Consider the following 14,636-nt stretch of genomic DNA (forward strand, 5'->3'; position numbering starts at 1 on the left):
TGAGGCAGGAGAATTGCTTAAACCTGTGAGGCAGAAGTTGCAGTGAGCCAAGATCACACCACTGTACCTCCTGGGCGACAGAGTGAGACTCTGTCTCAAAAAAAAAAATTCTGAATGATAGCTTATGATCATATTGTTAATACAGAGCAAGCATCCCTAGTCCAAAAATCCAAAATCCGAAATGCTCTGAAATCCAAATCTTTTTGAGCACTGACATAACATCTCAAGTGGAAAATTCCACACCTGACCTCATATGGCAGGGTTATAGTCAAAATGCAGGCTCACAACATGCAGTTTATTCAGTGTCCCCAAGGAAAAAAAAGATTCTCCCAGCCCCCTTCAGCTGTGATAGATCTTTTTAGGTGTATATGAAACAGAAGTGAATTTCATATTTGGACTTGTGTCTTATCCCAAGATACCTCATTGTGTATATGTACATATTCCAAAATCCAAAAAAGTCAGAAACACTTGTGATCCCAAGCATTTTAGGTAAGGGATATTCAACCTATATTGGACATTCCTTCTGCCTCTGAGCTTCTTTGCCTTGGAATGACAAAACATCTGATGAGTGTGGAAAATGTGTTTCCTTTATGTATCGATATAATCATGCCTCATTTATCCCTTCCTCCAGAAATAAATATTGAGTCAGAAATGTCTGTGGGGCCAGGAGTGGTGGCTCACACCTATAATCCCAGCACTTTGGGAGGCCGTGGCAGGCAGATTCCAAGGTCAGGAGTTTGAGACCAGCCTGGCCAATATGGTGAAACTCCATCTTTGTACAAAAAATACAAAAGGTTAGCTGGGCATGGTAACAGTATCACCTCTAGTCCCGGCTACTCAGGAGGCTGAGGCAGGAGAATTGCTTGAACCCGGGAGGTGGAGGTTGCAGTGAGCCGATATCGCACCATTGCACTCCAGCTTGGGCGACAGCAAGACTGTCTCAAAAAAAAAAAAAAAAAAAAAAGTTTGTGGAAGATCGAATATAATAAAGTTTTACTTATAGTACCATAATATACTTTAGGATCATTCGGGGTGTCAGAAACTTTATAAATGCTTCCCTCCCTAATAAGTTACATTAAACTTTTTCTCTTTTTTAGAAATTCCATGGAGAAAATCCTGATTCCAAGATGTCCTGAGATCTTGTGTTTTCATGAGAATGATTGAGCTGTTAACTTTAAAAACAAAACAAGATATGAAAAAATGTATTTGAGTAAATTGATAGATTTTACTCTGACTGCAAAAGAGCACACCTATGCTGCTTGTTGCAGTGATGAACCACCAACGTTAACATCTTCATATTTTATATTCCTAATAACAGTGATGACTGAGAATCTATTTGAGTTTCCAGCTGGCAGAATTAATTGTTACTATTTTCCTAGGCGTAATTTCCTTAAAAGTACAGTTTAAATTCAAGGCTGGACCACTCAGTTATTATTGCTATTAGAAAATGATATGTCATGTTTACTTTTTTGTTCTTCATTATTTTCTTTCCTGTGTTGTTTTAGTCAAGTAATGGCTTTTGAAAAAGTAAAGTTCAATAATAACTAAGGCATTTTTTTCAATATAAAAGGCACAGCTGTTGGCCACAGTGAAGGAATCTTTTTTTCCGTTTTTATGGAGAAACTGAAGGGGTAACATTCTAACAAGTAAACTGTATACGCAGATAAAAGGACTCTTGATTTACCACAAAGGCATATGATACACTTATAAAACTGGGAACAGCTGGAATGCTATTGATTTTATTTTTCAGAGAGTTGTTCTCTGGGTTTCTGCTAAGGGGTTTAGCCATAACTGTGCATAGAAAAATAATTACCTTTATTAAAAAAATGAAGGGGATAATATATGATAAATTATGTTCTGATATCCTCCTACAGTAGTTTAAACTGACAGAAAAATTTGAGTGTTTTCTTCTTAACCCAGTATTAGGCTGGTTTTCCCTTTTTATATGCATCTATATTACTTTTCACTTCTTTTTCACTTTACTTTAGAGAACTATTAATATACTACTGGCTTCATGACCCTGTAGCATCTTTGGCCACTTTAATCTAGGGTGACCTAGCAGTCCTGCAGCACAGGGCAGAGAGTATTCTCTTAGGAATTATTGGGAGTTGATTCCTGAGAAACAACACATTTTTTCCCTGTGAACGGTGCTGTTCTGAAGTCTTCAAATTTTTCCCTGTAATAGGAAACAGTATAAATTTCATTTAAAAAAAAAAAAGGCAAACTAAAATTTCTTGAAACATCACTTCTCCCTGATCTGCAGTGAGTATAAATTCACTTGTCACCTCAGTGCTTTACAGTTTGAAGTGGTCACTTACCTGATGGTTCCCACAAGCCTTAGGCTTTACAGGGTCATATCATTGACTTAAAATGAAGAATTAACTTGTGTTACATCTATAAAGAGCAAAATAACACTCCAGAACTTGGCAGTTGTAGCATTAGTTATACAGTTTTGGGTGTTCTTGCCACCCGTGGGATGCCTGCTTCTCACTACCACCTGTGTCTGGACACATGCTTATGTCTCATTTTCCTTTTGGCATGTGGAAAGCTGTCAATGCAGTGTAAGGCCAACGTGTGTGTGGCTTCTATGTGTTTATATAATGTTTTGGTATCCTCGTTCGTTTCATTTATTTTTTAAGTGTACAAAAAATAGCCTGTTAATTGTTGAAGGCTACTTTTCTGTTTTTGTTTTCTGTTTTTGTTTTCTATCCTGTACATTTAGTTGAACTGTGTGGAATTGTGGTGTTGGTTTTGTTTATACAGCCAGATTTTTCCTTTTTTTTTTCTGTGATGATCTTCCTTTGTTCTTTTAATGTGCCCTTTTAAGTTGTCTTTTTCTCTTTATTCTCATGTTTTCTTCCCTCCACCTCCACCCCTTTCTTTCTTTCTCTCTCTGATTGAGAGGCATTGAATTACGTTTTCAGTAGTACAGGCTTCTTGCCGATATGAAGGGAACTTTTCAGAAAGAGACCTACTCTGGGTCATTTAATTTTGAATACAGTTTTCAATCGTTCAAGTTTTGGATGGTTTATATCTAATGTGTGTTTCATTTTTTTGGAAAGCTATATTTTGTATTTAGGAAATGGTATACTATTTTGCTATTTGTACTGAGTGAGTACATTGGCATAAATATAGAAATTTATATATATACATATATATAAACTATTCTTTTTTGCCACACATTTTTGTGGTAAATTTGTGAGTTTGTCTGATGTTCTACCACAACGTGGCGTCTGATAACAGTGAGGGGGGGGTTTGTTATGTCTTTATTGAGTATTTAAGTATCTTTTGAAACAAATGACCTGTTCATCTGTGGCCATTCCATCAGGCAGTTCCTTGATGTTAGTAGTGGGCTAAAGGCAGCTTACTGTGTGTTTGCTGGAGCTTTCACTCAGCCAAGTGTTAGAGTAAGGAAACCCATTGAAGCAATGGCGTCAAATGGTGTTTCACAAGAATGAGCCATTCAGTCTTTGCTCACTATATATTTAATATTTTATTATTGTTATTGTTATTATTAATTGGCTTTCTGTATTCTATGCCTTTTATTTATAAGGACACTAAGAAAACCCATGTTTGTAATTTTAATAACATTTTTCCCCATCTTGTAATATCCCAAGCTACTTTATAAATTCTCTGAACCAAAAGTATTTTCCTTAGTGTATCTCTTCTCCCCCAGCCCTTTTGGGAAAAATTACCCAGTATAGTTCAGGTTATGAGGAGGATCAGCCACACAATCCAGTGCTTCAGTTTGAAAATGTAAAACTCTAACCCCCTAAAGTAGGGTTGATCGAAATGTCAGACAAAGCAAACCCAGCAGGTATAAAAAGAAGTAGTAGAAATAAAAATCTGTAAGTTTATTTTTGAATTTTCTGAACTTTTTTCTAGGAGATTATGTAGGAGACTAAAGGAATCTGTTCACCAAGTTCTAATTAGGATGATTGTTAATACGGCACTGTAGACAAAGTAGTGGCAAGACTGGCTTGTGTGCTGACTTCTTTTCTGTGGTTTAGCAAGACGTTTATTGTTATAAAATGCTGATTGGCAATGCCAAGTCACTGGGACCAATTTTCTGTTTTATAATATCTAAGTTTAGAACAGAATATATACCTGAACTGTAGTGGTTTGATTGGATGGAGGCAGAAAATCCGATTTTTATTCTCATAAATTTTGTGATTATTTATACAAGGGCTGTGCTATGCTACCATATTCTTGTTCAATAATAATAGGGTTTTTTTTGTGTGTTTTTACATTGTTAAATGTTCCTTACCCCTAAAGGTCAATGTTAAGTACAACATTCTGAAAATACAATTTGGTTACAAAGAGTATTCATCTTCTTTGAAGCTCAGTGGTTGATACTTGTGCTAATAATGCAATTTCCTGATTACTGTTACAAGTTATAGCTACATATAGGAGAGACTCAGTGAGCCAGCAAAGTCCATAGAAACAACAATTTATTAAATGTATTTATGGCAGAAGGACCTAAATAAACTGTGAGCCACCTTTTCTTTCTTTGTATTGTTACATTCAATTGTTGTTGATTTCAGCAACTCACATTAATGCTTGGAGCTTCTCTCTCTCTCTCTCTCTCTCTCTCTCTCTCTCTCTCTCTCTCTCTCTCTCTCTCTCTCTCTCTCTCTCTTTCTCTCTCTCTCTCTCCTGTGTGTGTGTGTGTGTGTGTGTGTGTGTGTGTGTGACTCCTTATTGTCATCATTCCATTATATATCCACACCAACATGGGTGATGATAATTCTAAGTCATGTTTTGCCTCTGAGCTTGATCATGTTACCTTTATTAGAGTATCGTGTTATTTAGCCATTGCAAATCTGTTTTAAAACAACTCATTTTTTAAAAAGAACAAGTTTTTAAGGGCTTTATTATAGAAGTATTAATGAAGGACTTTCCTTCCTCCCTTGTTTCCTTCCTTCCTTTCCTCCCTCCCTCCCTTTTCCCCTTCCTCCTTGCCTTCCTCATTTCTTCTTCCCTTATTCCTCCCTCCCTCCTTTCTCCCTTCCTTCCTTCCATCCATCCTTCCTTGCTTTTTATTTTATTTTATTTTTGGAATATCACATGTGCTGTAGTTTGGAATTTTATTCTAGTGCATTTCTTGCCCATCAGAACCTTAGCTAATCTACATAGGAAAAATAGTGTCAAAGGAAATGAAGTTCTATCTGAGTCCCACCAGAACTAAGATAATTCTTTTTGACCATTTAAGCCTTTATAAATGCTTGTTTTAGGAAAGTGAATCTGTTAGATGCATCAACAAAATAATGACCAGATAAAATGATTTAATAATTAAAGTCTCAAATTCACCTTGGTTATACATTTTCACCAGAAATAGTAATTTTATAATTTTTCATTTTTTCTGATGAAGATTTCTGTTCCAGTATCTGTTTCCTAATTAATTTTTAAAATTAATTAGCTTTCCCCTGCTTTATGACCATAGGCTTTATCCCTAACCAAGACAGCTGTCTTAATCTGAATGCCTTAGGCTATATGGAGGGACTCCATGAAGAAAGACCATAGGTTAGAAAAATAACTCAAAAGTATATACCCTAGCAAGTGGGTTAGTAGAATCTCATAACATATATTAAAAAGAGGTTTTCTCCTCTGCCTGTTTGTGTCACTAGAGCAAAATTGTAGAGATAAGGTTCATAATATAATAACTATCAGAATAATATCTACAATATCATTTGTGGATGGTCCCAGTGCTCTAGTTACTTTTTTTTTTTTTTTTTTTTTTTTTTTGGGTGAGACAGAGTCTTGCTCTGTTGCTCAGGCTGGAGTGCAGTGGTGTGATCTCAGCTCACTGCAACCTCCACTTCCTGGGTTCAAGCAGTTCTCCTGCCTCAGCCTCCTGAGTGGCCAGGATTACAGGTACTCACCACTACACCTAGCTAATCCTTTTTTGTATTTTTAGTAGAAACAGGATTTCACCATGTTGGCCAGGCTGGTTTTGAACTCCTGACCTCCTGTGATCCACCCACCTGAGCCTTCCAAAGCGCTAGGATTACAGGCATGAGCCACCATGGGCATGGCCTAATTACTTCTTTAATCCCCACTTATTTTTATGCCATTCTAGCCTCATTTATTTATAAAATTCTGTTTTTACTCTTTCAAAAAAATTTTTAAATTAATATTTTATATCTAGATCAAATGCTATGGAAAAGTGCCTTTTTATCATTTATAATTTCATTTTTCACTATTTCCAAAAACACATAAACAGATAGTTTCAACAGATCCCAGCTTTCACTTTTTCCATTTAAACCTTCTTTTCTCCATTTCTTCCCTTTGGCTTAAGAATAACAGAAAAGGTATATTACTAGAATTGTTTCTTTCAGAGAGGGTAAAAGATTACAGAATTAGACTGTTCAGGCTTTATATAAATTAAATTTGTCTTCATCTCAACCAGCTAAAGGTAGGTCTTAACTGAATGCTGATTAGAATTTTAGCATCTGTGAAACTCCATGCACACAGATGTGTGTAAATTTCAGAGAGATAGTATTTAAAGCATTTTCTCTGATGTTAATTAGATGGAAATAAATCACTAAAACATAGTTTAGGTAAAGTCTAACTGTCACTTTTTTTTTTTTTTTGACTAGACAAGGCAAAGTTGTTTATTTTACTTCTTGTCTATCATCAGTTAATTCACCTAGAAAAAAAGGGTGAAAGGAAATGAGAAAGGAGTCCCTCCAGACTTAAGGTAATTCCTTTTGATCAGATACAGTTGGATAGAGTGCCCTGGTTTTTGTTAATTTTGCCTCTATTCCAGCTCCTTACCACAGTGGTGGTGCTTGAAGAAAGTGCCATCAGCAACAGGTCAGGATAGTAGTACCTTTGGGATAGGGCTGCTTTCCCTATGCTAGTATTTCTGTGACTGTTAGTGGCACTGAAGACTGCAAACTCTTATGCAATATTCTTAATACCCTATTGATAGTATGCACTTTAATCATTCCAAAGAAGCCAAGAATGCTGTATAGTGATGATTCCTTCCTAATGAATACATCTTAACTATTTAGAATATTATGTCCCTTTTCTTTTGAATAGCCAACTTGGTATAAATGTTATATGGATTTTTCTAAAATGACTGTATAGGACCTAAGACTTTGAAATGTAATTTACTATAAGGTGAAATGATTACGCTTTAGCAAATCATTTTAGAAACATCACATTTTAGAAACATTCAGCTTGCTAACCTACATGTTTGGGAATTCATTAAAACCAGCTGTCTTTCTATATATTTTGTGTCATGTATATAAGAACATTTCAATATATCATTTTCTATGTACATAGTATGTGCAAACCTGTGGTTCTCAGAGTATGGTTTTCAGCCCACCAGCTAGTATCAGTATCACCCAGTAACTAGTTAGAAATGTAAATTCTTGGGCCCCATCCCAGACATACTGAGTCAGAAACTTTGGAATAGGGCCCAGCAATCTGTTTTCACAAGCCCTCCAGGTGATTCTGATGCACACTTTAGAGTTTAAGAACCACTGGTCTAAGGCTATATTGAGATCTAGAGAGTTTTTCTTCAACTCAGACTGATACACATTGTTCTTTATGTAAATTCAGCTTAATGTGGTTATCTATAATCTTTTATTGGCAAAGATAATTTATTCTCAGTACTGCCTATAGAGAGATACAGTATATTTTCTGTACATACACAGTCTAATTCTTGATAATTCTGTTAACTTAGTTTGGAATTTTTCTACCACTTACTAAAAAGTTTACATTAAATGATTGATTTAAATATATAGGTGCAATGTTCTATATTTATTTTCATTGTTATGTCATTTAAGTAGCTGATAAAATTGACCGGTGCTAAAGTCTCCTGTTTATCCATAAAGTGGGTACATTGTGGGCGGTGTAATACAAGCTTTCTTTCCATTGCCTAGTACTTTACCAGCAGACCACAGTTTTACTCTGGCTAGACCAACCCTCAGAACAAAATCATCATTCCTTGTATTTATATTTGTATCTGAGATAGTCAACAAGATGGCTGGCCAGGTCAACATAGCACCTTAACTTATTTTTTTAATAGGTAAAACTTCTTCAAAAGTAGCTTGCTTTGTATAAGAACTAAGCTATCAGTGGAGATATAGCTATCCTTGGAGCTTATGCTTCAGACAAGAATTATTAACTAAAATAACAAGATAATGCGTTACATAATTTGGGCATTTCTCCTTTCTCAAGTATATGCATCATGGTAGATATAAACTAACCACAACATAGGTAGATCGACTGATTTCATTTTAATTTCCTTGTGTAATTCAGTACCTCTATAATTGTTCTAATCTTCTTCCCACTGTTTACAAATCACCAGTTAGTTAATTTGTGAAAGAAAAATTCACATTTCAGAATAAAAGTAAATGTGTACTCACTTTATGAAAATCACCACTGCTGTCTTTCCTTAATACCAGCAGTGGACATGTGAGTGGCTTATTCTACAAATTTTGGTGCTGGCAAATACATAGGCAAACTGTTGGGAGCTGCTCTAGTTACATTCCTCCTTTCTTATTCCCTTTTTCTCTTCCCCATTTTTTTTCATAATATATTCCTGTACCCAAAGCATTCTACCACAGTTCTATTCGACTCCCACTTGTAATACCCGCTTTAAACAATTCCATGTTTAACCATATGACCTGGCTTGCTCGCTCATGTTCTCCCTCCCTCTCCCTCTCCTTTCTCTCTCTTCCAGAAGTCATTTGCCTGGCTTGAAATATTTTGTAGGGATTGCTTATTACTATTATTTTAGCTGATGAACCTCAGGACGACATATACACACACTTACACACAGACATACACATACACGCACACAAAATCTCAGCTGTTGAAGAGTGGGTTTGGAATCAGACTTCTGTGACCAGTAAAGAACTATCCTGCGCTGAAGTCATTGTGACTTTAGTAGTTACAGACTGATTCCAGTAAACTTTATCTGATTTCTTTTAATCTAATGAATGTGTCCGCTTACCTCGTTTCCTTCTAATTGATAAGCTCCAAGTAGTTGCTAATTTTTTGACAACTTTAACTGAGTTTCATTCAATTCTTATACTAAGTGTTTTAAGTATACTACCAATATTTCATTAACCTGTTCTCAAGTGGTTTAGCTACCATTCTGCCATTTTTAATTTTTATTTAATTTTATTTGCTTGAGCACACTGATCAACCACTGAACTACCTTCTTCCATTGTCCTGCAGTGAAATAAGGGTTACATTTTTGTGTATATGGCTTTCATAGTTGGGATTTCAGAGCACTGATACCAGATAATTTTCAGTTTGTTCTCTGGGGGAATTTCATTTGCATCTATGTTTTTAGCTATCTGTGATAACTTGTTAAATATTAAAAAGATATTTTGCTTCTATTGGAACATTTGTATACTCGCAACTATATTTCTGTAAACAGCTGCAGTCAAAAATAAAACACTGAAAGTTTTCATTTTGTAGTGGGTGACTGTCTTTTTTTCCTCAAACTTTGTGAACGGAATTGTGTGCATGAATGGCAGTTTTGAGCAGAATATAAGTGTGTAGTTGAAGTTATAAAATCATTAGGGAAGAGGTAGGAAATATAGACACATTTCTGAGTAGTTATTTTGTGTCTACCATTTTGCCAGGCAGAGTATAAGTGATTCAGTATGACAGAATTTTTGTTTTACTTAATTTAAATGTTTCATGTTTAATAAAGCAATACATATACATGGAGGTGCTTTTGATGAAAACCAGGTCTCCCCATCCCTCAATCCCATGCCCAGAGACAATCTCTGTTTATTCTTTTGGTGGTTATTTCTACATCTCTAAATTAGTGTATATCAGAGTGTGGTACATATAACTACCAGTGATGTGTGGATAAACATTATTTTTTAACTTACTTGTATAAGTGTTTCAGTGTATGATAGAAAAAAATAGGCTGGGCGCGGTGGCTAACGCCTGTAATCCCAGCACTTTGGGAGGCCGAGGCAGGCGGATCATGAGGTCAGGAGATCGAGACCATCCTGGCCAACATGGTGAAACCCCGTCTCTATAAAAAAAAGAAAAGAAAAAAATAGCCAGTCAAGGTGGCTCACGCCTGTAATCCTAGCACTTTGGGAGGCTGAGGTGGGTGGATCACCTGAGGTCAGGAGTTCCAAGACCAGCCTGGCCATCATGGTGAAACCCCATCTTTAAAAAGAAAAAGGAAAAAAAAAAAAATATATATATATATATATATATATATAGGCCAGGCGCAGTGGCTCACGCCTGTAATCCTAGCACTTTCGGAGGCCAAGGCGAGCGGATCACAAGGTCAGGAGTTTGAGAGCAGCCTGGCCAACATGGTGAAACCCTGTCTCTACTAAAAATACAAAAAATAGCTGGGAGTGGTGGCTAGTGCCTATAATCCCAGCTACTCAGGAGGCTGAGGCAGGAGAATCGTTTGAACCTTGGAGGTGGATGTTGCAGTGAGCCGAGATCGTGCCATTGCACTCCAGACTGGGTGACAGGGCGAGACTTCGTCTTAAAATATATATATAATGTGTTTACCTACCACCAGAGTGGGGCAAAAGTGAGTCAAATTAAAGAAAAATATTAAATCACCAAGTTCGATGGCTCATGCCTCTGTAATCCCAGCTACTCAGGAGGCTAAGACAAGAGGATCACTTGAGACCTGGAGTTAGAGACCAGCCTGAGGAACATAGCAAGACCCTGTCTCTATTTTTTTTTTAAGTGTAAATGAAAGAGGAAGAAAAATATTAAATGAAAAAATAATAAATGCTAATACAAATACATGGATATCATGAATATGGCATCTAACTGAATCTTAAGAGACATTGCTTTAGACAGTATACTTACACCTTATCAAATAAAGACAGTATCTTGATTCTGTGAAGGAGTGACACTTCTTAACACATCCAAATGTATACTTCTAAATGAGTTGTTACTTAAGAGGCCGTGTGTGTGTGTGTGTGTGTGCATGTGTGTGTAATTTTTTTCTTAAATGCTGCTGTTATAAATACATTGTATTTACTTGTTGCCTTGCCAAGCATGGTGGCTCATGCCTGTAATTGCAACACTTTGGGAGGCCGAGACAGGAGGACCACTTGAGCCCAGGAGTTCAAGACCAGCCTGGGCAACAAAGTGAGACCTCATATCTACAAAACGTAAAATAATTAGAAGTCCCAGCTACTCAGGAGGCTGAGAGGATCGCTTACGTCCAGGAGTTTGAGGCTGCAGTGAGCTATCATCATGCCACTGCACTCCATCCAGCCTGGACAGCAGACCTTGTCTAAAAGGGAAAGAAGAATGAAAGTTGTCTTTTGGTATTTATTGACTTCAGTGGCACTGAAAATGAGCAAAAACCAAATGTAGTAAGTATCAATATCAAATTATATACTTTGGCTCAAAAAAAACAGCTTATGTGGGCAAAATACTGATCTGAAGATGGGACTACAATAGGATGGGGCTGCCAGAAAATCTGATGCAGTCTCAGGTTACATAATTGAAGTACAGTGTCCAGAATAAGGGAGGTAATTGTCTTGTTCTACTCCAAGCTGGTAAGAGCCTTACTCTGGGCTGGGCGCGGTGGCTCACGCTTGTAATCCCAGCACTTTGGGAGGCCGAGGCGGGTGGATCACGAGGTCAAGAGATCGAGACCATCCTGGTCAACATGGTGAAACCCCGTCTCTACTACAAATACAAAAAATTAGCTGGGCATGGTGGTGCGTGCCTGTAATCCCAGCTACTCAGGAGGCTGAGGCAGGAGAATTGCCTGAACCCAGGAGGCGGAGGTTGCGGTGAGCCAAGATCACGCCATTGCACTCCAGCCTGGGTAATAAGAGCGAAACTCCGTCTCAAAAAAAAAAAAAAAAAAGAGCCTTACTCTGTTAAACAAATTCTAGAAGAGAACTAAAATATCACTTATTCCTGCTGAGAACACAGTAGGGACTCTAGAAATCAAAAAATAGCTATACTTTGTCAGAAAAAGAGGTATTGGTTGCTACTCTCACGCTCTATTTCATGGTGCCATCTCTCTGCTTCTACTGAGGCAATATGGTGTTTGAAAGCATGGGCTGTTGAGTTTGCCTACAATGTAACCTCCATTCCTCAATTTCCTTTGCCGTAAAGTGGAAACAATAGAACCTTCCTTGTAGAGTTGTTGAGTTAAGCAAGTTAGTCGATGTAAAATTACCTAGTTCCTGGCACCAGTAAGTGCGTCCTAAGTGTTACCTTGTGCTAGTATTACTAGTCCTGTTGCTCCTCTGCTCTTCTAGCTCTTGTCTACTACTTCTCACGTCCTTGTGTGTATTAGTCTGTTTTCTGTTGCTTATAACAGAATACCTGAAGCTGGGCAATTTATAAAGAAAATAATTTTTTTGGCCGGGCATAGTGGCTCATGCCTGTAATTCCTAGCACTTTGGGAGGCCGAGGTGGGTGGATCACCTGAGGTTAGGAGCTCAAGACCAGCCTGGCCATCATGGTGAAACCCCATCTTTAAAAAAAAAAAAAAAATTTTAACAGCTATGGAGGCTGAGAAGTCCAGGTGGAGGGGCTGCATCTGGTGAGAGCCTTCCTGCTGGTGAGGGCTTTCAAGAATCCCACTGTGCTGCAAGCTATCACGGCAAAGGGGCTGAGCATGCAGAGGACTCAGGTCTCTCTTCCTGTTTTAAAGCTACCAGTTGCCCTCCTATGATAGATAACTTATTAATCCATGTGTAGTGAGTTAATCTATTCATGAGCACAGAGCCTTCCCTCATGATTTTTTTTTTTTTTGAGATGGTTTGCTCCATCACCCAGGTGGGAGTGCAGTGGCACAATCACAGCTCACTGCAGCCTCTTCCAGGCTCAAGCAATCCTCCCACCTCAGCCCCTACCCTGAGTAGCTGGGACTACAGGCACACCCCCACTACACCCAGCTAAGTTTTGCATTTTTTGTAGAGATGGAGTTTCACCATGTTGCCCAGGCTGGTCTTGAAGTCTTGGCTTCAAGTGATCCATCCGCCTCAGCCTCCCAAAGTGCTGGGATTACAGATGTGAGCCACCATGCTAGCCCTCAGTCACCTGTTAAAAGGCCCCACTTCTCAATTCTGCCAGATTGGGGATTAAATTTCAACTTCAGTTTTGGAGGGGATAAGTATACAAATCATAGCATTTTAGCTTTATCAAAGATGTCCCTTTGTCGTCAGCATCAAAACTCTTCCTTTGAGTCATTTCCATTGGCATATAAATTTGTTGTAATGTCTCTGGTCTCTTTTAAAAAATTCTTCTTTGATCACACATCCTCCTCCACACTATTTCTACTTCCTCTTCTTCCATTCTCCCTTAAACCCATTCAAATCAGGCTCTCATCACACCACGCTACTGAAATGGCACTTGTCAATATCACCAACAAATGGATTCCACATGGCCAAGCCCAGTGGTCAGTTCCCAGGCCTCATCTTGCTTGGCTTGTCAGCAGTATTTGACTCACCTGATCATTCTGTCCTTCAAACACTTGCTTCGCTTGGCTTTCAGGACACCACACTCAGCTCTTCAGCCTTGCTGTGTCCCTGAACATTTTCTTTTTTTTTTTTTTTTCATGTCAGATGGGAAATGTACTGATGTCATAACAAGATTCAAGGGTGGCATATTTCACCCATGCATGTGAACACTCAATCATCACATTTAGGAACTACAAAAGGATCTGACCACTGCTTTTCACTCTCATCTTCACCTCCTAACATTGTTGAGCCCCAGAGGTCAATCATCAAATCTCTTCTCTCAAAACCCAATGAGTTTGATCCAGCCAATCTCATTGCTTTAAATACCATCTGTTGAAGACTCAGATGTGCATCTCCAGCCATAACTTCTGCCTTAACTCTAGGTTCTTCCTTTCTTTTTTTTTTTTTGAGACAGAGTCTTGCTCCATCGCCAGGCGCCAGGCTGGAGTGCAGTGCCGCAATCTCAGCTCACTGCAGCCTCCACCTCCTGAGTTCAAACAATTCTCCTGCCTCAGCCTCCTGAGTAGCTGGGACTACAGACACGCGCCACCACACCCAGCTAATTTTTGTATTTTTAGTAGAGACGGGGTTTCACTATGTTGGCCAGGATGGTCTTGATCTCTTGACCTCATGATCCGCCCGCCTCAGCCTCCCAAAGTACTGGGATTACAGGCGTGAGCCACCGTGCCTGACCGAACTCTAGGTTCTTCCTATCCAACTGCCTACTTGTCAGCCTCACCTGGCTGTCCTAATAGACATCTTTTTTTTTTTTTTGAGACAGAGTCTCAGTCATCACCTAGGCTGGAGTGCAGTGGCACAATCTCAGCTCACTGCAACCTCCACCTCCCAGGTTCAAGCAATTCTCCTGCCTCAACCTCTTGAGTAGCTGGGATTACAGGTCCACGCCACCATGCCCAGCTAATTTTTGTATTTTTAGTAGAGAGGGGGTTTCGCCATGTTGGCCAGGCTGGTCTCGAACTCCTGACCTCAGTTGATCCGCCTGCATTGGCCTCCCAAAGTGCTGGGATCACAGGTGTGAGCCATTGTGCCCGACCTGTTTTTCTTAATTTCTATACCACTCTCTTTCCTGGCTCTTTTTTAAATTCCCTGAGAGGACCGAATATGTTGTTCCATTGCCATTTAGTAGGAAGCAGCCCTTCGGGATAAGCTGTCAGGCCACATCACCTAGGG

At 38.6% G+C, this 14,636-nt stretch overlaps 1 protein-coding gene and 1 non-coding gene across 6 annotated transcripts in view; one reads left to right on the forward strand and one right to left on the reverse strand.

Moving 5' to 3' along the window:
* Positions 1–9,433, forward strand: part of NFAT5 (nuclear factor of activated T cells 5) — a 131,041-nt gene extending 121,608 nt beyond the window's left edge. For all 5 annotated transcript variants that reach the window (XM_021672552.2, XM_064383244.1, XM_064383243.1 and 2 more), the window contains one exon: positions 1,098–9,433. Coding sequence is in view for 1 of the 5 variants with exons in the window: in XM_064383244.1 (XP_064239314.1) it covers positions 1,098–1,120 (23 nt within the window). In the remaining 4 variants the exon portion in view is untranslated. The remainder of the gene's footprint in view (positions 1–1,097) is intronic.
* A 4,111-nt stretch (positions 9,434–13,544) lies between these two features.
* Positions 13,545–13,648, reverse strand: LOC135277319 (small nucleolar RNA U13). Its single transcript, XR_010344936.1, has one exon. It is a non-coding gene; the product is annotated as a small nucleolar RNA U13 (small nucleolar RNA).
* Between the last annotated feature and the right edge of the window lie 988 nt (positions 13,649–14,636).

This window comes from Aotus nancymaae, unplaced genomic scaffold, assembly GCF_030222135.1.
Source record: "Aotus nancymaae isolate 86718 unplaced genomic scaffold, 86718_ANA_hifiasm-v0.15.2.pri h1tg000030l, whole genome shotgun sequence".
NCBI lineage: Eukaryota > Metazoa > Chordata > Mammalia > Primates > Aotidae > Aotus > Aotus nancymaae.